The sequence below is a fragment of the Capricornis sumatraensis genome, chromosome 8 (genome assembly GCF_032405125.1).
Source record: "Capricornis sumatraensis isolate serow.1 chromosome 8, serow.2, whole genome shotgun sequence".
Lineage (NCBI taxonomy): Eukaryota > Metazoa > Chordata > Mammalia > Artiodactyla > Bovidae > Capricornis > Capricornis sumatraensis.
In genome coordinates this window covers 100,338,560-100,365,151 of record NC_091076.1, presented here as the reverse complement: position 1 = coordinate 100,365,151, position 26,592 = coordinate 100,338,560, and the positions used below count along the sequence as shown (strand labels likewise).

The 26,592-nt window shown below is 49.0% G+C and overlaps 1 protein-coding gene across 1 annotated transcript in view; it reads right to left on the bottom strand.

Moving 5' to 3' along the window:
* The window catches only part of CCDC57 (coiled-coil domain containing 57), a 108,877-nt gene extending 83,078 nt beyond the window's left edge, over window positions 1–25,799 (bottom strand). The window contains 3 exon segments of the mRNA XM_068977504.1: window positions 7,890–7,998; window positions 12,795–13,209; window positions 25,783–25,799. Coding sequence (XP_068833605.1) covers window positions 7,890–7,998; window positions 12,795–13,201 — 516 coding nt within the window. The 5' untranslated portion in view covers window positions 13,202–13,209; window positions 25,783–25,799.
* Between the last annotated feature and the right edge of the window lie 793 nt (window positions 25,800–26,592).

Below are 26,592 nucleotides of genomic sequence, written 5' to 3'. Positions count from 1 at the left end.
CAAGAGCTCGCATCAGGGTGAGAGTCCCAGGATCCTCGGCCCCAGTGGGCCTTCTCCCAGTTGTGGGAGCGGGAGCCACCCCCTGCCCCACCTCGCTCAGGCTCATGGGCTCCATGTGAGGCTGCCAGCTGGGCCCTGTGACTGGAGCCACCCCATCCTGGGGATCCAGGGAGCCCGCCCAGCTCAGACCCTCCTTCTCCCGGCAGCCTTCTCCACTCCCTCCATCTCTTGGTTCTCAAAGTTCTAAACTCAGAAGGGAAATAGAGGCAGCTAAAGGTTGAGCCCTTGGCCCTGACCCACAGGTGCTGCTCAGAGCTCACTCAGTAGTTACACTCCAGTAACCTCCTGAGAAGGCGAGGCATCCACACCCCCACACTCCAGGGCTCTGGCCTGGCATCGCTGCCCTACAGGGCTGAAGGCTTTTTCAAGTTTATCCCAAGCTGCGGCGGAGGAGCTGGGGCCAGGCTCTGCCTTATAGGTTTTCTGGATGTTTGTAGCATCTCCTCGTTGTTTCTCTGACACACTTTCGTTCAGGGCGGGCAGGGGTTTCAGTCTGAAGTCTCCACCCTAAGAAGCAACTGCACCGTTCACTTGACAATCTGATCCCTTCCCGTTCTTTGCTGTATGTTTCTGGAATTTATATTGTTAGATGAATCCTGGACTTATCTTCCACGTCTCTTAAATTTTCTGTTGGACTTTCTGTGTCTTTTTTCTACCTTCTGAATTTATTCCTTTATATGTACTTGTAATTGTCAAAATTCTTTCTTGTTCTGATTGGCCCTTCCTCCAAGCATCCTGAGTTATGGATGCAAAATACATTCCTGGGGGCACTGATCACAGAAGCCCCCACAATGCGCCTTGAGGCACTGAAAGTGAAGATACAATGGGATGAATGGCTGGTCCTGTCTTGTTCCCAGCCCATTCTCCCTCCTCCCCGCCAACCCCTGCAGACTCGAACTCTCACCTCAGGGGAGGGACAAAGGAAGAGCCCTGTGGGGAGGAGGGAAATAGCCAGCCTCTGCCCCAGGAGCAGGAAGGCAGCTGTTCTCCAGACCCATCCTCCAGGACCAGGCTGGTGAGAGCTGCAGCATCACTGGCACTGCCTGTGGGGCATAGGAGGCCATGGCACCAGAGCCACCTGTGCAGAAAACTAGCCCAGCACGGACAACCAGACACTACACACGGGCAAAGCTGGCAAGGCGGGTCCACAGGGCCCACCCTGCTGCCCCGCTCTGATCACACAATGGTGGGCTTTAGGGTCACTGTCTCAGGAATCACCTTCCCTGTTCCTCTGGGCCTCTTCTTGGGTTGCTGGCATTTCTCTGTCTTGTAATCCTGCCTCAGTTACACACTCCTACTCAGGAATGAGGTAACAAATAGTTCACTAGGATGTTGAAATTAAGACTTACGAAAAGGAAAAGGTAAGGCAGGAATGGGAGAAAATATTCAAAAAAATATATACTTAAGGTCTTATTTCTGGAGTACACATGAAGAACTCACAAATCAATAATAGGAAGACAACCTAATTTTTTTTAAAGTACAAAAAAGCTGAACAGACACTTCACAAGGATATATGAATGGCCAATAAGCACGTTAATAGATGCTTAAACTCTGATCATCAAGGATAATCGCATTCAATCCCCAGATACACACCCACTAGACTACTAAAAAGGAAAAGGCTAACAATACTAAGTGTGAGCAAGGATGAGAAGTGACCAGAACTCTAATCTGCAGCTGGTGGGATGTGACCCTATAACCATCCTAAAGGACAGCTCAGCAGTTTCTCAAAAAGTTAGACAGAGCCGTAGTACGCTTCCCAGAAGTTGCACTCCTGGTCGTGGAGCCTGTGTCCATTCAAAGACAGCCAAGAATGCTCACAGCAGCCTTATTCAAACTGGCCCCAAACTGAAAAGACCCAAGTGTCCAAAGTGTGAGCTGACAGAGAATGGAAACCTACTGGCACCTCCACGCAGCACACAGCACCAGCAGGCACCGAGAAGGAACAAGCCACCAACCGCACGACATCCATGCGCCTCAGACACATCACGGCGAGAGAGAAGCCACACACAAAGGGAAAACAGCTCAAGGCTCCGCTCTCACAGGACTCTGAGAAGCCAGCTCTCACTGCGAGTGGAAGGCAGCCGGCTGGTGGGACCAGGGCTGGGGGCGCTGCTCCCTGATCGCAGAGGCACACAGAACTTTGGGTGGCAGTAAAGTTCTGTCTTGGCTGTTCCCCTGCTACCTTGGCTGTGTTTAACCTGTCAAACTGCACACAATATGGTTGCATGGACTGTAGGAAATGACAGCTTAATGAAACTGAATCTTGCCAGAGCTGACTGAGGGTGCTGTCTCCCTAAGGTTAGACTTACGCAGCAGGCACTTGGGCCCACACAGCTGCCTTCCTTCCCCCATGAGTGATTCAATTCATTTCAGGAAATTTGTGCTGAGCTTCTGCCTGGGGAAGGGCACTTCCCCGGCTGCTGGGCACTCTATCTGCGTGTGAGCAGGGGTTTGTGGCCCCAAACCCAGACTTCCACCTGCACACGCACGGCCCTCAACATCCTGAGGCCTACAATCTCTGAGTCTGTAGGTCCACGGGGTGCGTCTCCCACAGGTCCCCTCCCCCTGCTACCCTGCCCCGGGGAAGGCGCAGGCTCGTCCGGGTGCGGAGGCCCTTCTCCTGCTCCTGCCGCTGCTATGGGTTCTCATTGTCCTTAATCCTTTACAGTCCTGTCTCCAGCGGTGTCCGGAGAGCAGACACGCATGGCTGATGTGGCCTGAGACGCACAAATCACAGCGAGGGACAGAGTCAAACTGAAATGCATGTCCTGGAGTTAGTCTGAATCTAACCATCTCTCCTGGCCTAAAACCTCAAGTGACGTTACCTGACGCTCGTCGTTAAGGTGAGCACAGGTTAACACAGAGCGGGAAGACAGGGGGCCCAGCCCATGGAGGAGCTGTGAGGACAGGCTGAGCCCGCCCAGCGCAGTGCGTGAAAAGCGCAGCACACTAGCAGGATTCCAGGTTTCTGACCAAGTAATGAGGGCCCTGCTTCTGAAGAGAGCTGGACAGACTCAGTTACCAGAAGGAAAGGGTCAGCGGAGGCTGGGCCCAGCCAGAGCATGCAGGCAAGAACAGGTGTGTCTCTGCCTCCTCCCTGAGATAAATGCGTGGCAGGCTCCCTCCCCTCCTCTGAAAGTCGAGGCTGGGAGCCTGAGACACTGCGTGGTATAACTGAAAATATACATTTTTTAATCCCTTGAGAAGCCAGATGAAGTTTAAGGGGGTCACACGAGTAACCCTTGTTGGGATCAGAATATGAAAATCATTGAGACTGACTGCTCAGTTCAGTTCAGTAGCTCAGTCATGTCCGACTTTTTGTGACCATATGGACTGCAGCACACCAGGCCTCCCTATCCATCACCAACTCCCAGAGCTTGCTCAAACTCATGTCCATCAAGTCGGTGATGCCATCCAACCATCTCATCCTCTGTTGTCCCCGTCTCCTTCTGCCTTCAATCTTTCCTAGCATCAGGGTCTTTTCCAATGAGACAGTTCTTTACCTCAGGTGGCTACAGTATTGGAGTTTCAGCTTCAGCATCAGTCCTTCCAATGAATATTCAGGATATTCCAATGAATATCCAATGAATATTAGGATCTACTGGCTCGATCTCCTTGCAGTCCAAGGGACTCTCAAGAGTCTTCTCCAACACCACAGTTCGAAAACACCAATTCTTTGGCGCTCAGCCTTCTTTATAGTCCAACTCTCACATCCATACATGACTACTGGAAAAAACATGGCTTTGACTAAACGGACCTTTGTCGCCAAAGTAATGTCTCTGCTTTTTAATAAGCTGTCTAGGTTGATCATAACTTTTCTTCCAAGGAGCAAACGTCTTTTAATTTCATGGCTGCAGTCACCATCTGCAGTGATTTTGGAGCCCCCCAAAATGAAGTCTGTCACTGATTCCATTGTTTACCCATCTGTTTGCAATGAAGTGATGGGACCAGATACCATGATCTTAGTTTTCTGAATGTTGAGCTTTAAGCCAACTTTTTCACTCTCCTCTTTCATTTTCATCAAGAGGCTCTTCAGTTCTTCGCTTTCTGCCATAAGGGTGGTGTCATCTGCATATCTGAGGTTATTGATATTTCTCCCGGCAATCTTGATTCCAGCTTGTGCTTCATCCAGCCCAGCATTTCACATGATGCACTCTGCATATAAGTTAAATAAGCAGGGTGACAATATATAGCCTGACATACTCCTTTCCCAATTTGGAACCAGTCTGTTGTTCTATGTCCAGTTCTAACTGTTGCTTCTTGACCTGCATACAGATTTCTCAGGAGGCAGGTAAGGTGGTCTGGTATTCCCATCTCTTTAAGAATTTTCCACAATTTGTTGTGATCCACAAAGCCAAAGGCTTTGGCGTGGTCAATAAAGCAGAAGTAGATGTTTTTCTGGAACTCTCTTGCTTTTTCAATGATCCAATGGATGTTGGCAATTTGATCTCTGGTTCCTCTGCCTTTTCTAAATTCAGCCTGAACATCTGGAAGTTCACGGTTTATGTCCTGTTGAAGCCTGGCTTGGAGAAGCTTGAGCATTGCTTTGACTGCTAACACTACAAAACACTGAAGCCTTTGGTTTCTGCTCACAGTTGTGCAGGCTGTGGCCGCCAGGGGGCAGGGAGCCCGCGCACAGGCAGAGCCTGGCCCAGACCAGTAGGTGAGCACTTAGGGTCCTTGGTGAGGAAACAAGAAACCCATTGCACTCTCCGTCCCCACTTCACCACAGAGGTACAGGGCTCAGGCCTGCCTTCTGACCGCCTTCCTCTCGTTCCTGGAGGCCTCTCTCCTGCTAGTCCCCAGGCCACACCCCTGCCCTGTGACGATGTCCTCTAAACTTCGCTGTTCTTGAATTCAAGGCTCAGCCTGGACAGCTGGCTCCTCTGTCTACAGCCACCCTCTGGGGAAGCCCCAAGCTTCCAGCTCTGTACCTTGTAACCACCCCCCTCCGCCCTGACCTCCCAGCATGTCTTCCTGGGAGCCCAGGAGCCACCTCCCTGTACACAGCCTGACCAAGCGCCCTCCTCATCCTCCCTGTGCAGTTCCCCCATCTCAGTACATGGCAAGTCGTCCCGCCAGGCACTCAGCCCCAAAGCAGGCATGTCCTTGGTGCCTGCCTCTCACCCCATCTGATCTATCAGTGTGTCCGCTGGCTCTGCTGTCTAGGTGTATCCAGAACCTGTCAGTGGCTCAAGTCCCCCACCTCTCACCTACGGCTGCAGCAGCCCTCTTCTGTCTCCCTGCCTCCGCAGCTCCACAGTCTGTCCTCAACCCTACAGAAGAGGCTCTTTTAAAGAATTGACTTGGCTCACAAGCCCCCAAGAGTTTCTCACCTCACCTGGAGCAAAGGTCATTCTCACGAAGGCCTGGGAGGCCTTCATAGCCCTCACCTCAGCCTCCTTGAACTCCAACTCTGTTGCTACCTGCAGACTCGGGCTCACAAGTTCTCTTCTCAGGGTGCCCTGACCTGCCTATTAAAAGACCAGTTCCACCTCACCCTGCCCCCATGTCACACAGGTGATGTCCGCAGGACGCTAAAGCCAGAGACTATACTGTTCAGGTGTTCACTGCACCCCCGATGAGGGCCAGCTCACAGCCAGGGCAGGTGGGGCTAGTGCTCAGCCTAACCTCAGGGCCCAGGAACGTGCCTGGTGAAATCTCTTTGTTAAATGAATGAATAAATCAATAAGTCATTGTTTCTCCTCTAGAGGCTTCTAATCCTGGGACTGCTAACCAATAACAAAAAAAACAAGTGCACAGTCTACAGCTTGCAGACATAATAAACATTAAACAGACTAACTCAGCTCCCGTCGTCTTACATTTCTTTCCTCAAGGTAATAATCAACATTACCACTGAATCAATTCTGCCTTTGACAAGTCAGTAATGAACACAAAGATCTTCAAAAAAGGAGACCGAAAACCAGCCCAAAGGAAGCCACAAAGCCGATGAGCGCATAATACCCTTCCTTCAGTCACAGGGTCGGGCACGGGCAGTAGAGCCTCAGGGCTGGCATGGGCCCCAGCTGGCCCTGAACCACACTAGGCAGCAAAGGCTGCCCAGGTTCGCAGCAGCAGCCCTGGACAGAGCCTACAGTTGGAGAGTCCAGACATCAAGTTTCCTTCCTGCAAGAGACAGGGCTGGTATGAAAACGTACATCTGAAGGCGCCTTCCTTGTGGACAAGGGGGCTCAAAGCCTGAACAAGCCTGAGTCACAGTAAGGACTTCTTTGAGTGTGGACAAGCTGGGAAGTCACCCAGAGACCTAGCCCAGTGACCACAACACCCACCAGGGCCACTGCTGCCTCCACGTGCAACTGACTGCCCTGCTAACAGGGATGATTCCACCGCCACCCAGAGCCCTTCTGAAACTCCGTCTCTGGAAGAGACTCCGACACCACTTGAGGAAACCTCATGACCTAGATGAGTCACAGCTGGTCTCTAGATCGCCCGGCTCAGCCCCCAGTGACCTCGGATGTTTCCTAAAGTCAAACCACCCAAAAGAGGCAAAGTTCTTTGGTCCCCAAGGACTCCAAAAGAAAGTCCTCTGCAGGAAATGTCAAAGGCTCTACAGAATGTTTGGGTGATGGCATCATCGTGGACAATGAAATTCGAGCTTCCAGAGGGGAAGGAAAGGACAGGGCCTCCTCCTGCGCCTGCGGTGGTTAATAGATGCAGCCAGGCCTGAAAGCTCAGTCATAAGGACAGTTGCGTCCATGGGTATCTTCCATTCCGATGGGCACAGCTCATCAGGATGCTGTCCTATCTCAGGGCACCGACACCATGCTATGGGATGGAGGGCCTGACACTCGGCCTTAGTCCACCAGCTGGCCGGTTTGCCCTCCTTGAGAACTGCTGACCCCAGTGCCAAGAAAGGACAAGCCAGCACAGGCAGGCACAAAGTTCATATCCGCCCCGTGGCACATCCACTGGGAGACCAGGATCCAAGGTCGGATCACTCAGTCACTATCACTCCAAGGAGGGCAGAAGTGGGGACACAGCCAGGCTGACTTCCAGCTCCAGCTCCTCTCCAATATCCCGGACACAAGTCTAAAAATAAGTCGTGAGTCGCTAACCCACGGCAGGAGGACAGTGCCTAAGAGTTCACACGCTGGAAGTGTCTTGGACTCAAATTACGGCTCCTCGATTTACTGAGGGGGATCTTGGGCAAGTTACTTAATGTCTCGACCTCGGTTCCCTATTTGCAAAATGCAGAACAAAATGGTGTCTCTGTTGTACTGAGCAGATAAATCCACACACATGCACAAGGAGCTACATGAGGCAGTTTCCATAAACACCTGCTGCTGCTACGACAACGCAAACTCGGTACATCCTGGAAGAACAAGGGGACCCATGTCGCTGCACACACGCAGCCCTGCCAGACTCAGCCCTAAGTATGAAGGATGTCCTTCACCCAAACTCCAACATAGCGAAGTCTCTCAGACGTGGAAGCTGAGCTTCAGGGACAACGAGGAGAAATTTCGGAGACAGGTTTAAGTGTCTCCTGTCAGTTGACACAGCTATATTTAAACTTAGTGTCATTTATTGCTTGTTGAAAGAAATACAATTATCACAATTTGAGTTCCCAGCTCTCTTCCACAGTAAATAACTCTGACTTCATAATACTTCTTTCTCAAATAAATAAAGGATGAAATATTTATTCATTCCCAAGGAAGGAGAATTCTGGGGGAGTTAGCACAGAGGAAGATTTAGATACCCTGACACATTTCACCACAGATTACCACAAAGTGGAAACCTGTGATCCCAGGCTGATACTATACGACCAACAAAACAACAGTGCTGAGGAAGAAGCAGATCCCCCACCCTACCTGCCGCTGCAGGCCAAGTTCGCCGTCTAGCTCCTTGAGCCTCCTCTCCAGCTTCCACTTCAGGTTCCCATACTGCTCCCGCTGCTGATCCAGCTCACTGTTCCTGTCACTATGTTAAAAAAAAAAAAAAAAAGTTCAGCATTAAGAAAAGTCACACTGAATAGTCTCCAAACTACACATTTGCAGGGTTTCCTTTGCAAATGTGAGGTGACAGGTAATGCTGCTTCTTTGCAGGAGTGGCTTTGGCAGGACCCAGGGGACCCGCATGCTATATCTGGACAGGTGACTGTCTGCAGAGGAGAACATGATGTGGGACCCAGGCTCTCAGGACAATCCCACAAGTGCCCAGGATACAATCAAAAGTCACCGGTCATACCAGGACTTCCCTGGCAGTCCAGCGACTAGGACAGCTTCTGCTGTAGGGGGCACAGGTTTTTGTTCTTTGTTTGGGGAATGAAGATCCCACATGCCGAGCAGTGTGGCCAAAAAAGAAAAGAGAAACACAAAGGTCACTGGTCATACCAACAACCAGGAACTCTCCACTTGAATGAGAACACACAATCCACAGATACTAACACCAAGATGACACAGCTGCTGATATGATCTAACAAGGATTTTAAAGCAGCCATCATAAACATGCTCTGACAAGCAATTTCACACAGCCTTGGGACAAACAGAAAACAGAAACTCTCAGAAAAGAAAAAGAAAATATAACAAAGAATCAAATGGAGGCGTGAGAACTAAGAAGTACAATAACCAAAACAAAGGACACTCTAGTTGGGCTCAAAGGCAGAATGAACACGTTACAGAAAAGAACCAGAGAATGACAAAAGTTACTTGACCTGATAACAGATAGAAATATGCTGAAATAAATGAGCGGAGCCTCAGAGCCCCGTGGGATGATAACGGAAGATGTAGCGTTCACATTGTCCTCACCGCAGTCCCAGGATGGAAGGAAGAGGGTGGAGCCAACAATGTACTTGAAGAAATAATGGTTGAAAATGTCCCAAAAGTGGTGAAAAAGAATAAGCAGAAGTTCTGGGGAGACACTTCACTAAACAATATAAAGCACGCCAAGGCTGCAGCAGAGCATGCAGCTGAGGCCTGTCCTTTCTCATCGTGAGCAGAGCCCATGCGCCTGACGACAGCTTCAGGGTCTCAGTCGACCTGCCTCAAGTCAGCTCTTAGTTTCAGATTTAATATATATTTCACATCATTAAAACAATAAGTCCCCTACATACGAACCTTCTAGAGGCGAACTTTCCAAGATGAGAACAGGTGTTTGCAAGTCCAATCACATAAGCCAGTTCGTGTGTCTGGCGTCCTCTGCCGTGTGCGTGCATCCTCTACACGTGGCTGTGCTTTCGGGTACTTAACGGTACTGTATAGACTACAGTAGTACAGTATCTTTATTTCAACCCCAGGATGTCCAGAAGCAAGCGTAAAAGCAGCAGTGATGATGTGGCTGGTACTATACTGTAAGATTAAAAATGTTTTCTGGGACTTCCCTGATGATCCAGTGGTTAAGAATCTGTCTTGCAATGCAGGAGAAGTGGCTTCAATGCCTGGTAAGGGAACTATGATCCCACGTGCCTCGAAGCATGTGTGCCCGTGTGTCACAACTATTAAGCCTGTGCTCTAGGCCTGAGAGCTGCAACTATACTGAAGCCCTCGGGTCTAAGATCTCATGCTCTTCAACAAGAGAAGCTACCAGGATGAGAAGCCTGAGCACCACAACTAGAGAATAGCCCCTGCTCACCACAACTAGAGAAAAGCCCTCGCAGAAAAGAAGAGCCAGCTCAGACAGAATTAAATAAATAAATATTTTTTAAAGAGATTGTGGCAATTTATGTCAGAGTGGTCTGCCTATGTTTCCTGTAAGAGCTTTATAGTGTCTGGCCTTACATTTAGGTCTTTAATTCATTTTCAGTTTATTTTTGTATATGGTGTTAGGGAGTGTTTTAATTTCATTCTTTTACATGTAGCTGTCCAGTTTTCCCAGCACCATTTATTGAAGAGGCTATCTTTTCTCCATTGTCTATGGACCAACAAACATATGAAAAGATGCTCAAAATCACTAATTATCAGAAAAATGCATATGAAAACTATAATGAGGTGTCACCTCACACTGGTCAGAATGGCCACCATCAAAAATCTTGACTCCTTTGTCATAGGTTGGGTGACCATAGGTGCATAAGTTTATCTCTGGCCTTTTGATCCTACTCCACAGATCTATATTTCTGTTTTTGTGCTAGTACCATAGATTCTTCATTATTGTAGCTTCGTAGTACAGTCTGAAGTCAGACAGCCTGATTCTGTCAGCTCTATTTCTCTTTCTCAAGACTGCTTTGACTATCCAGGGCCTTTTATGCTTCTATACAAATTGTTGTTGTTTTTTTTGCTGCTGTTGCTATTCTAGTTCTGTGAAAAATGCCATTGGTAATTTTACAGGGATTGCATTGAATCTGTAGATAGCTTTGGGTGGTATAGTCATTCTCATAATATTGACTCTTCCAGTCCAAAAACATGGTCTATCTCTCCATCTGTTTGTGTCATCTTTGAATTCTTTAATCAGTATCTTATAGTTTAGTACATACAGGTCTTTTGCCTCCTTAGGTAGGTTGATTCTGAGATATTTTCTTCTTTTTGTTGCAACAGTAAATGGGATTATTTCCTTGATTTTTCTTTCTGATCTTTTGTTGTTAGTGTATAAGAATGCAAAAGGTTATAGAGTATTAATTTTGTATTCTGCAACTTTATTAAATTCATTGATTAGCTATTAGTAGTTTCCTGGTGGCATCTTTAGGATTTTCTATGTAGAGTATCGGGCTTCCCTCGTAGCTTAGTTGGTAAAGAATCTGCCTGCAGTACAGGAGACCCTGGTTCAATTCCTAGGTCGGGAAGATCCCCTGGAGAAGGAAATGGCAACCCACTCCAGTATTCTTGCCTGGAGAATCCCATGGACAGAAGAGCCTGGCAGGCTACATACAGTCCATGGGGTCGTGAGAGTCGGACACGACTTAGCGACTAAACTACTACTACTTCTATCTAGAGTATCATGTCATCTGCAGACAATGACAGTTTTATTTCTTCTTTTCCAATTTGGATTCCTTTGATTTCTTTTTCTTCTCTGATTGCCATGGCCAGGACTTTCAAAACTATTTTGAATAATAGTGGCAAGAGAAACCATAAACAAGATGAAAAGACTACCCTCAGAATGGGAGACAGTATTTGCAAACAAAGCAACTGACAAAATATTAATCTCCAAAATATACAAAATAGTTCATGCAGCTCAAAAATAAAAAATAAATGGCAGGAGACTTAAGTAAGACATTTCTCCAAAGAAGACACACAAGTGACCAACAAACAGATGAAGAAAAGATGTTCAAAAGTCACTAATTATTAGAAAAATGCAAACCAAAACTACGAGGAGGTATCCCCTCACACCGGTCAGAAGGCCATCACCAAAAATCCACGACAATAAATGCTGGGGTGGGGATGAAGAAAAGGGAACCCTCCTGCACTGTTGGTGGAAATGTAAATTAATATAGCCACTATGGAGAATAGTATGGAGATTCCCTAAGAAACTAAACATAGAACTACCATATGATCCAGCAATCTCACTACTGGGCATATACCCAAAGAAAAACATAATTCAAAAAGACACATGCACCCCAATGTTCATTGCAATACTATTTACAATAGTCAGGACACAGAAGCAACCTAAGTGTCCATCAACAGAGAAAGGGGCAGGGACTTCGCTGGTGGTCCAGTGATGAAGACTCTATGCTTCCAATGCAGGCAGTGGGGGTTCAACCCCTGACTGGGGAACTAAAATTCCACAATGCTACATGGTGCAGCTAAAAAGTAAAAAAAAAAAAAAAAAAATTTAAATGACAAAAAGCCAACCAAGCAAAAAACGCCAGAGAAACAGATAAAGAAGTGGTACGTGTATACAGTGTAATATTACTCAGCCATAAAAATGAACGACATTGGGTCATTTGTAGAGACATGGATGGACCTAGGGACTGTAACACAGAGTGAAATAAGTCAGAAACAGAAAGGCAAGTAACATACATTAACATTATATGTGGAATCTAGAAAGATGGTAAAAACAATTTTATTTGCAAAGCTGAAATAGAGACACAGATGTAGAGAACAAACATATGAATACCAAGGGGGAAAGCGGAGGGAGCAAGGTGAATTGGGAGATTGGGACTGACTGTATGTACACTACTGATACTACGTATAAGATATCTAGTGAGAACCTACTGTATAGCACGGGGAACCCTACCCAGAGCTCTGTGGTAACCTAAATGGGAAGGAAAAAAAAAAAAAAAATATATATATATATATATATATATACACACACATATATTCACTTTGCTGTACAGTAGAAACTAACACTGTAAAACAAATACACTACAATAAACATTTTTTAATGTTTTATTTTTTGTTTTTTTATGTATTATTTGTGTGAAGGGTACTATAAACCAATCACAGTACAGCAGTACTTCTACTACGCCCACCACAGATCCCCACCTAAGTGCTGCTGCCGCCAAGGCAGGAGGATGCTCTGACGAGTTACCGGCTGTACCTGGACTAACTTTGCTGGACTTACAAACAGGCCCTCAGAACAGAATATCATTCATATGTAGAGGACTTACTGTATTTATAAGCTCAAATATGTTTTATTACAATAATTCAGATTTGTAACTCATGGAAAAAATTTCAAATAGTTAAACCAACCTCCACTAATTTCAGCTGCACTGGGACCCAGAAAAAAACATCCAGGTATGGCCTTGCCTGCCTTCCTGTGACAAACACTGAGCAGGTGGGAGCCCGGCAGCCCTGTGGGTAAGGAGGCCCACAGAGGGCAGGGGTGTGGGGTCCGCTGGCCCTCACCTGTGCACCCGCTCCAGCTCCAGGCGGTGTTCCTGCAGCCTCTGCTGGTACTGCTGCTGCAGGTCCTCCAGCCGCCGGGCCTCGCTGGCCAGCGCCTGCTTCAGCTTGGCCACCTCGATCTTGAGCTCGCTCACCTCGGCCTGCCTGGCCTCCTCCAGCCCTCGGGCCTGGGCGAACGCAGCGTCGTAGTGCTCCAGCTCCCGGTCCCGCTCCTCCAGCACCTGCAGGTTGTAGATGAAGTCCTCCCGCAGGCGCCGCAGCTTCCCCTGAGCCTCCTCCAGCCGGCGCTGCGTGTCCTGCAGGGCTGCCTCCTGCATTTGGGAGCGCTGGGCCTGCAGCGCTCGCCACTCCTCCTCCTTGCGAGCCAGCAGGGCGTTCAGGTCCTGCTCCGAGGGTGGGGGCATCATGTCAACAGCTGCAGCAAAGAGAAGGTGGGCACTGGGTTCACTGCTAGGAAACCTGTGCTCCACAACACCCACCTCAGACCCACACCTTAGTGCCTGCTGCCACCAAGGCAGGAGGATGCTCTGACTAGTTACCAGCTATCTGGTCACACCCTGAATCCTGGAGAGCCAAAGGCAGCTCCCCTAGGGTCCAGCAGGGCAAGGGCACACAGACCCAGACTCCAAAGGCTCTTTCTACCCTCTCCTCACCCTGCAGGAGAGGGAACACACAGGAAGTGCAGGATCACAGAGGGAAGAGGAGAAGGAAAGACAGGGAGTGTTGCTTGCTCACTTACAAGAGCTGCTGCTGCTGCTAAGTCGCTTCAGTCGTGTCTGACTCTGTGCGACCCCATAGACGGCAGCCCACCAGGCTCCGCCGTCCCTGGGATTCTCCAGGCAAGAACACTGGAGTGGGGTGCCATTTCCAGTTTCATAAGTGCTCTCTCTATTTTGTAAATAAAAACCCGAGGCTGCTCCGGCCAGCCCCATGTGGCTCCGGAGAGCCAGTGCCCCTTCCCACCCCCATGTTCTACTCCTGGAGCTGGAATGAAGCTCTGGAGATCCACCATCCAGGATCATGCTCCGCTGCTCTTGGGTCCAATCTATTGTGCACAGACATGTTTTTAAAAACACAATAAAGTGCTAGGAAAAAAAGGGAAAAAAATACATAATACACTACTCCAATTTTTTAATTGCTAGATTCAACAGCATAAAACCACCTTGTCAAATTTCCAAGTGTCTGGAGATCTGTTGCTTCCCATGTCCACTGAGGATGCCCACACATGGGGCAGGGCTACTGAGAGTTGCTCCCCACCTGGGCACCTCCATGACTATCCTGGTCCCAGCACCGGCGGAGATGGGGTGGATTCTCATGTGCAAAATCGCTTCTGGGGGCGTGGAGTGGGAATGGAGTGGGAGTGATATCTCCCTGGTTGACTTATGCAGTGAGTCTGAGGCCATGGGTCACGCCCCACCAGCTACACAGCAGGCCCAGAGGGATGCAGGTTGGCCCAGGTGCCGTGAACATCTTCTGGGACAGAGGGTGGAAATGTGAGTGATGCCTGGCTCTGAGAGGGCTTTTCCAGGAAGGCCAGGTGGGGTCTGAGACAGGCATCTGGCCGTTAACTTCTGTGTATCATTGTCCTCAAAGCATCTGAAATGTCTGATTCATTTTAAGTGGGTCTTTTTTTAAGATGAAAAGACATACGGTCCCAGGCCATCTCAACCCACAAGGTCAATACACATTCACAGAATTCCTCCTGGACAGAGGGAGATTTCTAACAGGAACAGGATTTCAGGGGCCTGTGAAGACACCCTGCGGGTTGTGAAGGTTCCATGTAGCCCCTCCCGTGAGGGGTACCAGCAGCATCAATACTGGTCTCCCTTGGTCAAAGTAAAGCAAATATCCATAGGCAAACTCAGAAACAAGAACAAGAGAACCTGAGGGTCTTTTTGTTTGTTTGTTTACGCATTACACTGACAGTAAACACTCCCCGAACCAGAAAGAACACTACTTTTTTCAGAGACATGAAGTTCATTTCACTCCTGAAATTACTAACAAAAACCAACAACAGTTCTACCATGAACCCTTACTTTCCAGAACTCAGTGGAGGTAAGAAAGAAATGGACAAACTTTTCATGTTGTTCAAGGCTTTGATGGCATCAGGTTTCTTGTGATGGAATGTTTTGAGGGACCTCAACTCAGACCCCTGCAGAGCTGCTGCCCCCAGCACCACGGAAACAGACAGTCCTGTGTCCTCAGACGGCCCAAGCCTTGCTTAGCAGATGAGTTGTGAACTCTCTGCCCTGTGAACGATGATCACTAATAGTACAACACATAAAACTCTAGAGGAAGACAACAAAAAACCAAAAAACAAGTCCATACATACCCCACCAAAAAATTACCTATTGTAATAAAAATTATTACTATAACATCCTGGTAGCAATACGAAAAAAAAAAGTAAAGGAGAAATTGTCAGAATGGTCTGGGTTTTGATTTAGAGGCTCCCAAAATATTCCGTCAGGACTAAAGAAACAGTAAGGGTGTGTTTTCTGGAAGATGTGTGCTGTGTGCTGGGCTACCCCAGCGGACAGTGGGAAAATGAAACAAGCTTTCCAGACATTTGTTTTTCTGAGCTGAGCACAGCAGTGGTCAGAACACAGAAAAATAAAATAAGAAAACACAACATGAAACACATTAGGACTGGGCAATAAAGGCCAGGTAATTATTGAGTACTAAGGGCGGCTTGTTAGAAGGCAAAGCACAAAGGAAGACAGGATCCATCATCGGATTTGCATCTTTCATATGGAAAAAGTAAGGCAGTCTCCCAGGTGAAGCCACTGGCATTTACTAGATCTAGACAAATTCCTTATGCAGTTCTTCCTATAAGGGCAACGAATGGTGCAGGGCACAGCCTGGCAAGCTTTGTTCCTTTTCGGGCCAGTCAGCAAATATTTGGGACTTTGTGGGTCACAGGGTCTCTATGGAAATGCCTTAACTCTGCATGAAAGCAGCCGAAGAAGACAGAAAATGGGCAGGCTGAGTTTGGCCCATGAGTTTGGCCCATGGCCTGCTGTGCTGACCCCCTGAACCTTACACAGGAGATGCTCTTATCAGCAACTGTGTGACAAATACTGTCATTTCTTAAGACTGGTCATTGCACCCCTAATCCTCAGGGGTCCGAGTTGAGCTCAATTCAGACACAAATATCCATCCACAGCTCTTGCCTGGTGTCCGCCGGGGGTTTGGGCCAGGCTCACGGAGGGGAAGAGACACACGCACTTCCAGCCCAGCCAGTCTCAGGGTTACTGCACCAGAGAGGAGGCACAGAGGGGAGTCCCCGCCACACCCCTCAGGGAGAGGGCACAGACACAAGAGGCTGAGAGAGCGGCAGGAGAGCGCAGGGCCCTGTGATGCTGCGAAAGAGTGACAGATGTAAACACTGGGCTTCATCCACGGTTCCTGGCATCAGGCTCCTAAAACCCTTATTTCCTAAATGACAGGAGCTAAACAGGTATCTTTAGTTATACTGAGTTTTTGTTCCTAGTTCCTAAAAAAAACTGGATGAAACGATGTCCCCCATTATTCATAAAAAACCTCTTTCAACCACACCTGAGTCAGTTAATGATGTGAGTTTGGAAAGCCCTTGGATAACCAATGAATGAGGGCTGGCTGCCAGCAGAACTAACCACAGGATTAGAGGGTTGAAACTTGCAGCTCCACCTCCCAACTTTCAGGGAACTGAGAGGAGCTGGAGGCGGAAATCAATTACCAGTGGCTAACGGACCAGTACTTTGGCCACCTCATGCGAAGAGTTGACTCACTGGAAAAGACTCTGATGCTGGGAGGGATTGGGGGCAGGTGGAGAAGGGGACGCCAGAGGATGAGATGGCTGGATGGCATCACGGACTCAATGGGCGTGAGTCTGAGTGAACTCTGGGAGTTGGTGGTGGACAAGGAGGCCTGGCGTGCTGTGATTCATGGGGTCGCAAAGAGTCGGACACAACTGAGCGACTGAACTGAACTGAACTGAATAGCCTGAATAATCTGGTCAGGATTGTCAAAATCCTGCCAGATTGGCCTCCAACCCATAATTTGCATAGGACTGCCAAACAATCCGGAGAAGGGGCTGGCACCCCACTCCAGTACTCTTGCCTGGAAAATCCCATGGATGGAGGAGCCTGGTGGGCTGCAGTCCACGGGGTCGCGAAAAGTTGGACATGACTGAGCAACTTCACTTTCACTTTTCACTTTCATGCACTGGAGAAGGAAATGGCAACCCACCCCAGTGTTCTTGCCTGGAGAATCCCAGGGACGGGGGAGCCTGGTGGGCTGCCGTCTATGGGGTGGCACAGAGTTGGACATGACTGAAGCGACCTAGCAGCAGCAGCAGCAGCAGCAGCCAAACAATCTAGGCACAAGTGCATTTCTTTAAAGGAGGTTACTCAACCAAAAGACATCTTCCAAACCCACATACCCAAAACCCAAAACCTGTCTGTTTGCTGCAAAACAAAACTAAGCACCATATCTCAGCAGCACCTTCCTGGGGAGATTCAGGGGCTAGTCCCTGGAAAAAAATAGACCGGGCAGCTGCTCAGACTTGTCCACAGTCTTTGAGGACAGGCAAGGGGCCAACTAGCCACAGGTAAAAAGTCCCTCTGGACTTAACCTCCTGGCTGGCAACTAGGTTCATTTTGCCCCCATACAACAAAACTCCCTTAGACAAAAAGGTTTGCAGTCTTTATTTGCAAGACAGTCAAGTGACCAGTGGATTTCAAATCCACCTCCCCAGAGGCGGCTTGGGGTATTTATGAGATCAGGAATAAAGAGGCAGGGGGGTGAGAGGTGTGGGGAGCGTGAGGAAAGGGGATTGAAAAATGGGACTTCCCTGGTGGTCCAGTGGCTAAGACTCTGTGCTCCCAGTGCAGGGCGCCTGGGTTCAATCCCTGGTCAGGGAACTAGATTCTGCGAGCAATGACTAAGACTCAGTGCAGTCAAATAGGTCAATATTAAAAAGAAGAAGATTGGTAATCAATCTTCATAGTCATCCTAGTTATTATTATCCACAGTACCCTAGTTACACACTAGGATACAGGCCTCTGCATGCTTTCGTAAGCTTATTTTAAATTCATTAACTCATGTGGCTGCATCAGGCCTTAGTTGCGACATGCAGGGTATTTTATTGCGAGGTGTAGGCTTCTCTCAAGTTGCAGTGCACGGGCTCCGGAGCGTGCGGGCTCAGTAATTTCAGGAACCAGGGGCCAGACAGACCCTCAGGGAAGTCCTCCCCTGCACGTGTTGAGGGTGGGGTTTTCGACTCTCCGACGTCAAAAGGTCACCAAGCGGACATTCCTACTTGTCCTTTTGGAGGGTCAGCGATCCTATCCAGTCTTAACTGGCTCAGCTCAAACTAGATGCAGCTGACTCCAAGTCCCGGAAAACAACTCAGGCAAACATTGTTTAGGTTACATGTTGCTGGCAGGATATCCAAGTCTTAAAACCACCTTGATCAGTGATGGCAGGTGAACGGGCTTGACTAATTATTACGCATGGTTTCAAAAGCACCCATAAAAATCCTTGAACTACCAGATTTGGAGAGCCTCTAGGCTCGTGAAGGTGTGGAGACATGGAGGACAGCATGCTGGGAGAGAGGGGGTGTGAGCTCCCAGCCCCTCCCGCTCACCTTGTCCTGTACAGCTCTTCCATCTGGCCGCTCCGAGTTGTGTCCACTTACAATAAACCGGTGATCTAGTACGTGAACACTTCCCAGAGTTCTGTGAGCTGCTCTGGGACATTACTGAACCTGAGGAGAGGGCTCCTGTCCTGATTCAGAGCAGCCGGGAGAAGCACTGACGACAACCTGGACTTGCCACGGGCATCCCACGGGGCCGGCACTAATCCCCGGCAGTCAGTGTGGAAACTGAGTAAGATAATGCGTGTGCTGATGATGCATGGCGGAGGAAGCACCCCCCGACGAGGGGCCTCAGGGAGCAAGCAGGCCTCCTGACTGAGAGCAGGGAGGGAGGAGGAAGCAAGTGTCCTGACAGCGCTATCCTAACCAGGAGCACGTGGTGGCCTCCCCCCAGGGCTCTGCAGCAGAGGAGAGCTGCGCTGGGCGGGGTGACCTTGGACAGAGCTGCGGCCTCCACGCCCACTCCTGCGAGGCAGTCTCACCCTACCCACAGGCACCTGATGGAGACCCTGGGGCCTGCTACCCTTGATTCTGTGTGCCCCTGCCCCCGTAGCCCTCAGCTTGTCAATGGCACTCCCCTCCAGAACTAACCTGGACTTCCTGCTGTCTCTCACCCACCAGGCCGCCCTTCAGCCACCATCATCTCTCACCTGGAGCCTCGCTGACTCCAGACCCTGAACTGGCGCCTCTGCTACACACCTGCCCTTTTATGGCCACCAAAGGGATGGGTTGGAAAAAAAAAAGCCTTCCCTTCCCAACACACCCACAAGGGCTTCCTGTTCCTCAGTCCACTTACAACACCTGGATCACCACCTTCAGGGCTGGGAGGTGCCTAATCTTTCTTGTCAGTCAGCTGCCCCTCTGCCTGGAAACTGGCATGCAGGCTCCTTCCTGTCACTGAGACCAACTCAAGTGTTACTCCAGGAAATCCTCCCGAATCTTCAACCAAAACTGGTGCAAGGACGGAGCCCTATTCACATTCAAATTCTCTGCTTGGCACTTATCAGGAGACGGTGGTTTACTGCTTATGTGTCATTCTTTCCTACACGTTCCACATGGTATCCCATACTTGGAACTCCAGCACACAGGAGGCGCTCAAAAGTATGTACTAAATAACTAAATGGAAAAAAAACTATCCCAGGACAATCATAAACATGGGGCTCTGGGGCTAGAGCAGAGGAACTGGAGGAAGGCAGGTATCTCTGCTCCCCAGGGGCCTTCCAAACCCTTCCTCCTCCAAAGGCTCAGCTTCCTTAAAGTGCCCAAAGCCCTGTGCGCTCCACCAGCCCTGCATCCACTGAGTTTGCCTGGCCCACCTCTGCCACCCCATCCATGGCTTCCCCCACTCCAAAATACCCTAGCCCCCCACACTCTGATCGCCAGCCCTCACCCTTCAGCTCCGGTCACTCTAGATGGACAATTACTTGAGCTTTACAGGTGTTATTGGAGGTATCAATGAACTACAGGAAAAGCAACATTCACTTTAACAAGTTTTGAATTCAGTAAAAAAGCTGGAGTTATTGGCTTCAAATTCAATCAGGTGCTAAGTATTTCCCCGAAGCAGACAGCTGAGAGGATTCCCCAAGTATGTCCTGCCGTATGTCCCAGGTACACTGTTCTGTTCCCCAATTCCTGGCACACTGAAGCAGAGAACAAATGCCTGCTTCTATTCCATGCAGAATGTGTATCACTGTAGCCAGAGAAACATGATATTAAGTAATGTAAAATTCGCACAGACATAGCAAAATCTTAAATCCACTCATTTATTCATTTAACAAGTATTTATTCAGCACTCACTACATGTCAGGAGCTGTTTCACCTGCTGGAGACATAGGGGCCAGGTCCCCACCCCAACGAGTTGTCATCCTTGCTGGGACAAGACAGAGGTGCACGGGAACAAAGGCAGGAGGAGGTAACTTCTGGGAGTGGCTGGAGGCCCCAGCCTCCGGCAGGAAATGGCAGGAAGTGGCTCTGCTTAGCCTTTACAAGGCTCACATCCTGCTCAGCTGTGGCCCCTGCCCTGGTGCAGGGGGCCCAGGACCACTGGGAAACCAGGGTTCCGGCAGGTCAGGTTGGCCACCAAGTTCAGGCAAAGTCCAGTGTGAGATACTAAGGCGACTCGGTGACCTCCAAAATTTCAGGTTCACCCATGCTAATTGGACATCTAATGGCTGGCCCTCCACAAACCACAACATATGCACAAACCCGACTGCCTATGGTGGGGCTGTGTGAGTGTGAGCTGGTGGGTGGCCTAGCGAGTTCTGGGTCTGGCACAGGACTCACCTGTCAGCAGAAATCATGCATTCACAGGCCACCCACATACCTCTGCACGATCACAGGCAAAGAATCAGTTTTTAAGCAAATATACAACTTCAAAGGATACTGATGCTACTGTCATTGTTGATGAAGTGCCCGTGAGTCATCACTATGGTTCTTTATGGAGACAGCAGGCCAAGGTCTGTGAGGTCAATAGGGCTCCCTCTTCTGAGGACTCTCGTAGGCTTGCCTCTTAAATGCACCGATCGCACAGTCACCCATGGGAATTACGTTTCTAGTATAAAAATCTGATCACGTGATACTGTGCCCACGGCACATGGCGTTGTTGAAAAAAAGTTCAACCTGTTTGGCACAGTATATGAAGACACCTAAGGGGCTTCTCTGGTGGCTCAGTGGTAAAGAATCCGCCTACCAATGCAAGAGACACGGGTACGATCCCTGATCCGGGAAGATCCCACATGGCTCACAGCAACTAAGCCTGTGTGCCACAACTATTGAGTCTGTGCTCTAGAGCCAGCGAGTCACACGTGGGCTGAGCCCACGTGCCGCAACTGACGAAGCCAGCATGTCCTAGAGCCCATCCTCCACAAGAGAAGCCACGGAAATGAGAAGCTCACACACTGCAACTAGAGAGCAGCCCCGGCTCTCTGCAACCTGAGAAAAGCCCACAGAGCAGTGAGAACCCAGCACTGCCAAAAACTAAACAAAATCCCCGGAAAGAAACCAGCTGCTACTGTGCGGCTCTACTGCACCCCGACATGCTCGCGCTCCTTTCCTTCCCACTCCAACAGAGACAGCCTGCCCTGCTTCCGTTATAAATCCTAAAAGCGCTGAGGCTGAGATGAATGGCTTTTATTAAACACCGGATTCAAAATCTGGACCCAGTCTGTCTGTCAGCCAGCAGGCATCCCCAGCAAACATCCAGTTTCCGGGAGGGACCAAACAAAACTGGGGAAACTGGTAGGTGGTAGGTGGGGAGCCTGCTGTCAACTCAGCTTGGCCCATGGTACTCACGGTCTTCAAAGAGAACCAGTGGGCTCAGCGCAACTATGCTAGGTCGTCTCATCACTCTGATGTTCTCATCTGTAAAATGCTGAGCTTTCTAAACTTCGTTGATTTTTTTTTTTTTAATCTAAAGAAGAGTAATCTGTCAGTTCTAAAAGGCACTTGGAAACCCCTGGGTTTTAGGAAGAGGGAAATTACTCCTCATGAAAGCCTTGGTTTCCCAAACATGGAAAGTTTGCAGGCTACAGACAGACACAAGCAGCAGAAGCCCCATCTGGAAGAACACCTCAGTCCTGAGTGAGTTGGAATGCACCCCTGGTGCACCGACACTGCCAGGCTACACAGTAGACAGCAGACAGTGTGGAAGAGCTTGGGCACTCACTCACTCTCTTACCCAAAACCCAGCAGTGGGCTGCAGTGGTTGACCATCCTTGTCAGATCAAAGGGACCAGCGAGAAAAAGGCTCATAAGTCGGCGTGTCCAGGCAGTGAGAGACTCAGAGGTGTCTCTGCATGGATAACAACAGGGAAAGGGCTGCGAGGAGGACGCATGGCCAAGCATCTCCTGACAGCCAGTATCATACTTAAAAAGAGTTTGGGGCAGAGCATGAGTCCTAAGGAATTCTGAAAAGGAGCTCCATGGAGGAGAAAAAGCTTTCCAAGCCAAGTGGGCTCTGCAGAGGGGCCTGCCCTGCCCTGCTCTGCCCTGGCAGGGCCCCACCTCTCTGGCATGCTGCCTGTTGGGACTGCGAGCCAGATGTATAGGGCAGGAGCCTGGGAGAATGATTTTGTCCTTGCCAATCTCAGCCCTTGCCAAGATGACCAAGTCATTAGAGCAACACACGTCCAAGTCAGAGAGGAACTCACCGGCTACCTGACTGCAGACATCACAATGGAACTGATCATACTTTTGTTCATCTGACCAAAAACTCGGAGCAACTGTTTTAGAATAAGCACTGACAAGTACTTAACTGAAAATATATTGCATGACCTCAATTAAACCTAAGCAGTTACACAAAACGCCGTTTGTAAAGGCTCAAAGTCAGATTCAGAATGTTGTCTTACTGGTGGCTCTGTAAATATATTTAATAAGCTCAATCTATGAAAAATATCTGTGGGACTTGAAAGAAAGTCCAGAGGTGGCTCATCTCTGTATTCGGGACAAAGGATTCAAGGCTGGCACCCTCTGGAACCCCCGAGTGAACGAAGCTCAGTACAGGTGATCATTAAGGGGATCGAGAGGGTGAAAATTATGGGCCTGTGACTCCTGTCCTTCACTGACTGCCAAACAGTACCCACAACCATTTGTAAAACCTGAGGTGAGAGAAGAGCAGCAGATGGATCTTAATTCCATCACTGGAACTTGCTGGGGATGAGGGATACTGCTCAAGTGAGGAGAATATAGCGCTTTTTTAATCCGAATTTACAGCTGCCAAATTCCCATGCCTCCCCCACCCCGCCCAAAAAAGCAAATAAATGATAGGAGATAAGTTGAACAGTCTGTAGTTAAGAGCTGATAATCTGCTCATACTTTTAGAACCACATAAATGTTTCACATACCAAGACTTAAAATCAATAAGGACTTGGGAATTCCCTGGCGGTCCAGTAGTTAGGACTCCGTGCTTTCACCGAGGGCCCAGGTTTAATCCCTGGTTGGGGAACTAAGATCCCACAAACTGCACAGCGTAGGAGGTGGGGGTAGGGGATGGAATCAATAAGGACTCAAAGTGAAATATAACCAGAAACAAATGAACCTAACTTTATTACAAATTAATAACATAAATACACTAAGGCAACTTTGTAAAATAGATTTTGACTATATATTTAAAGAAAAAAACAATCACATGCAAATATCATACTCTACTTGAGTAGGTTTGTTTTTCACAGAAATATGGCTTGGCAATACTGAAACTATATGTGGTCTAGGACTGCGCAAAAACGTTAAGCATACTGAGGACAATAGGGCTCCCCTGTGGCTCACAGTAAAGAATCCGCCTGCCAGTGCAGGGGATGTGGGTTCGATCCTTGGGTCGAGACGATCCCCTGGAGAAGGAAATGGCAACCCACTCTAATATTCTTGCCTGGAGAATTCCATGGACAGAGCAGCCTGGTGGGCGATAGTCCCTGGGGTTGGAGAGAGTCAGACATGACTGGGGGACAAAGACCAGACCAGACTGAGGCAATGGGAGCCAGCGTTGCAGAGCAAAAAGGGAGGTATTAATAGAAGGAACCCTGTGGTGACAGATTGAAATTGGAGGTATAAACTCAGTTTTGAACACATATACAGATATACGGATATAGAAATAGATACAGATGTATAGGGTGTACACAAATTTATGCTTCCTAGTGCTGCCCATTGAGAAAGCCAAAAAGTAATAACCCTCCAGTAGCAACGAGCACACCTCCAAAGATCTTGGTTTCAAAAAAAAAAAAAAATCTTCTAAATTAAAAGGAACCAACACTCCTTAAGAGAAATTTCTGATTCCAGGTTAGGTCAAGGAAAGCACAAGATTGAGTCCAGAATATCCTATGGTACCAGAAAATAAGGAAGTGCTCAAAATGTTGGGGATAGGCTAAAAAGGACACAGAAGCCAACCTGAATGGGCCAAATCTGCACAACAGAGCAACAAAATAAATGACAGTAATGGATTTCTGTGTGTGCATGCTCAGTCTTGGGTGATTCTTTGCAACCCCATTACTGTAGCCAGCCAGGGTCCTCTGTCCATGGAATTTTCCAGGCAAGAATACTGGAGTGGGTTTCCTGCTCCAGGGGATCTTCCTGACCCAGGGATTGAACCCCCATCTCTCGTGTCTCATGCATCGGCAGGCAGATTCTTTACCACTGAGTCACCTTGGAAGCCCTTAGTAATGGTCTATAACCTATGAAATAAAATTAAAATGTCCACACCAAGATAAATAACTGAGTAACTTAAAATATGGAAGGTTCTTCCTTACAGTAGAATTCCAACTTGAAAGTAAAAATAATGGAAATGAAAAAATCACTCTGTGGCAAAAGCAACACTTACAATTGTTTCAGAAAATGCTCACTTCTGGATGCTAAAATTAGTGATTTTAAACAATATATGTACACACTTTCAAAGTAACTCCCCACGGGAAAAATGGTAACTCAATGATGGAAACACCTTGTAGATATCTCCTAACACGAACGACCAAAGTTAGTATCAGCAGTAATGGGACAAATCAACATTATACGACTTCTGATCAGATGCAGAGAAAAACACAATTTCACAGGTAAGGTTTTTCTTACCAAAAATGCATAAAAGTAATCATAAGGGAACATCAGATAAACCCAAACTGAGGGGCATTCTACAAAATAATTGACTCATAAAAGTCAAGGAATGACTGAGGCAGCGCTTCAGATTAAAGAATAAGAAAGAAAACACGGACGGTCCTGGATTGGATCTTGTAAAAGAGAAAAGTCATCCGTGGGATAACTGCTGAGTCTGAATAAATCCTGTACATTAGATCATGGTTTTGTATGAGTTAAGTTTCCTCAGTTTGCTAAAAAGAACTATGGTAACATAAGAGATTAACATTTGGGGGCACCTTGGTAAAAGTACCGAGGCAATCTTTATACTTCTTCTGCAACTCTTTTGTAAATCTCCATTTTTTTTCTTTAGTTACTCTGGACCAGGCTGCCTGGGTCTGAACCTGTCCTCACTGGCTGTGGAACCGGTAAACTCTCCCATCTCTGCAGCGCCCACGTCTTCAGGTTCCTGAAGGAGTCGAACAACAACGCAGAGCACTCAAAGCGTGGCGCCAACGAATGCCCTAGCCTTCCCACCCCGCATGCGACACGCGCGCTTCAGAAAAGGGCCCGGCGGGCTCTGCGTACCGGGCTCCGCGGGCCCGGCACCACTCTCGCGCCCACAGCCCTGCAGGGTGGCCTCAAGGGAGTGCGCGGCGTCTGGCAGGACTTGGAGGTCTCGGGTTTTTCCAAGAAAAGAGACGACGCCCGTGAAAAGCGACCCAGAGGGCCACAGCTTCTCGCGTCGCCGGCCCCTGAGGCCCCTTGGCGCCTCGCCGCGTCGCCCCCGCGCCCGCGCCTCACCTGGAACGCTGGCCCCGAGCTGCCTCTTGTCCCTCCGCGTTGCCATGGTAACCTGAGTCTGTCGGCCGCCGTCCGGGCGCTCTCGGTACAGCGCTCGGGTTCCGCCGGCCGGAAACGGGAGCCCTGACATCTGGTTCCGGATTCTTCGCGCCCCGCCCGCGCGCGCAGGTACACCAAACGAGGAAGGTTTCGGACTATCGGATGGCAGGTGGCCGGGTTCCGCGATCCCGCCGGTCTCGTAGCCCTGAAGCTGTTGGCGGCTCTGACGGGTCGGGGTGGGGCCTACAGGGAGCTGTACCTGGGAGGGGAGGGGCCCAGGCTGCACATGGGCGTGGAGCGGAGTAAAAGTCCGAGACAACGAGAACTGCGTCTTCACGCGTGGATCCTCCGGCAGTGAAACAGGCAGACACACTGCGAGGGGGACCCGGGAGAGGCGGGCAAGCAGTGAGCTCTGCGTGTCCGGGATTAGCGGGGCTCAGGATGGCAGGATGGCCTTTCTGGCCAGCGCCCTTGATCTGGGCACTGTTGCACTGTGTGCTTGGCTTATGAGAATTCGTGTTTGTGTGCACTCATAACCTGTGTGCTTTGCTGTTTGTGTGTCCAGTTACGAGTTTAAAAAAAAAAAAAAACTCACAGAGGCAACGAGCAAACCATTATGTCACTGCCCCCATACTTAGAGACCCTCTTCCCCAGTATCTGAAGGTCTACTGGAGCTGAAGAGGACCAGTTGTCCGAACAAATGTTCAGCCTGCCTGGGCAATCGCACCGTGGAGCTCCAGGAAGTAATGGGCACAGAGGCAGTGGTGGCAG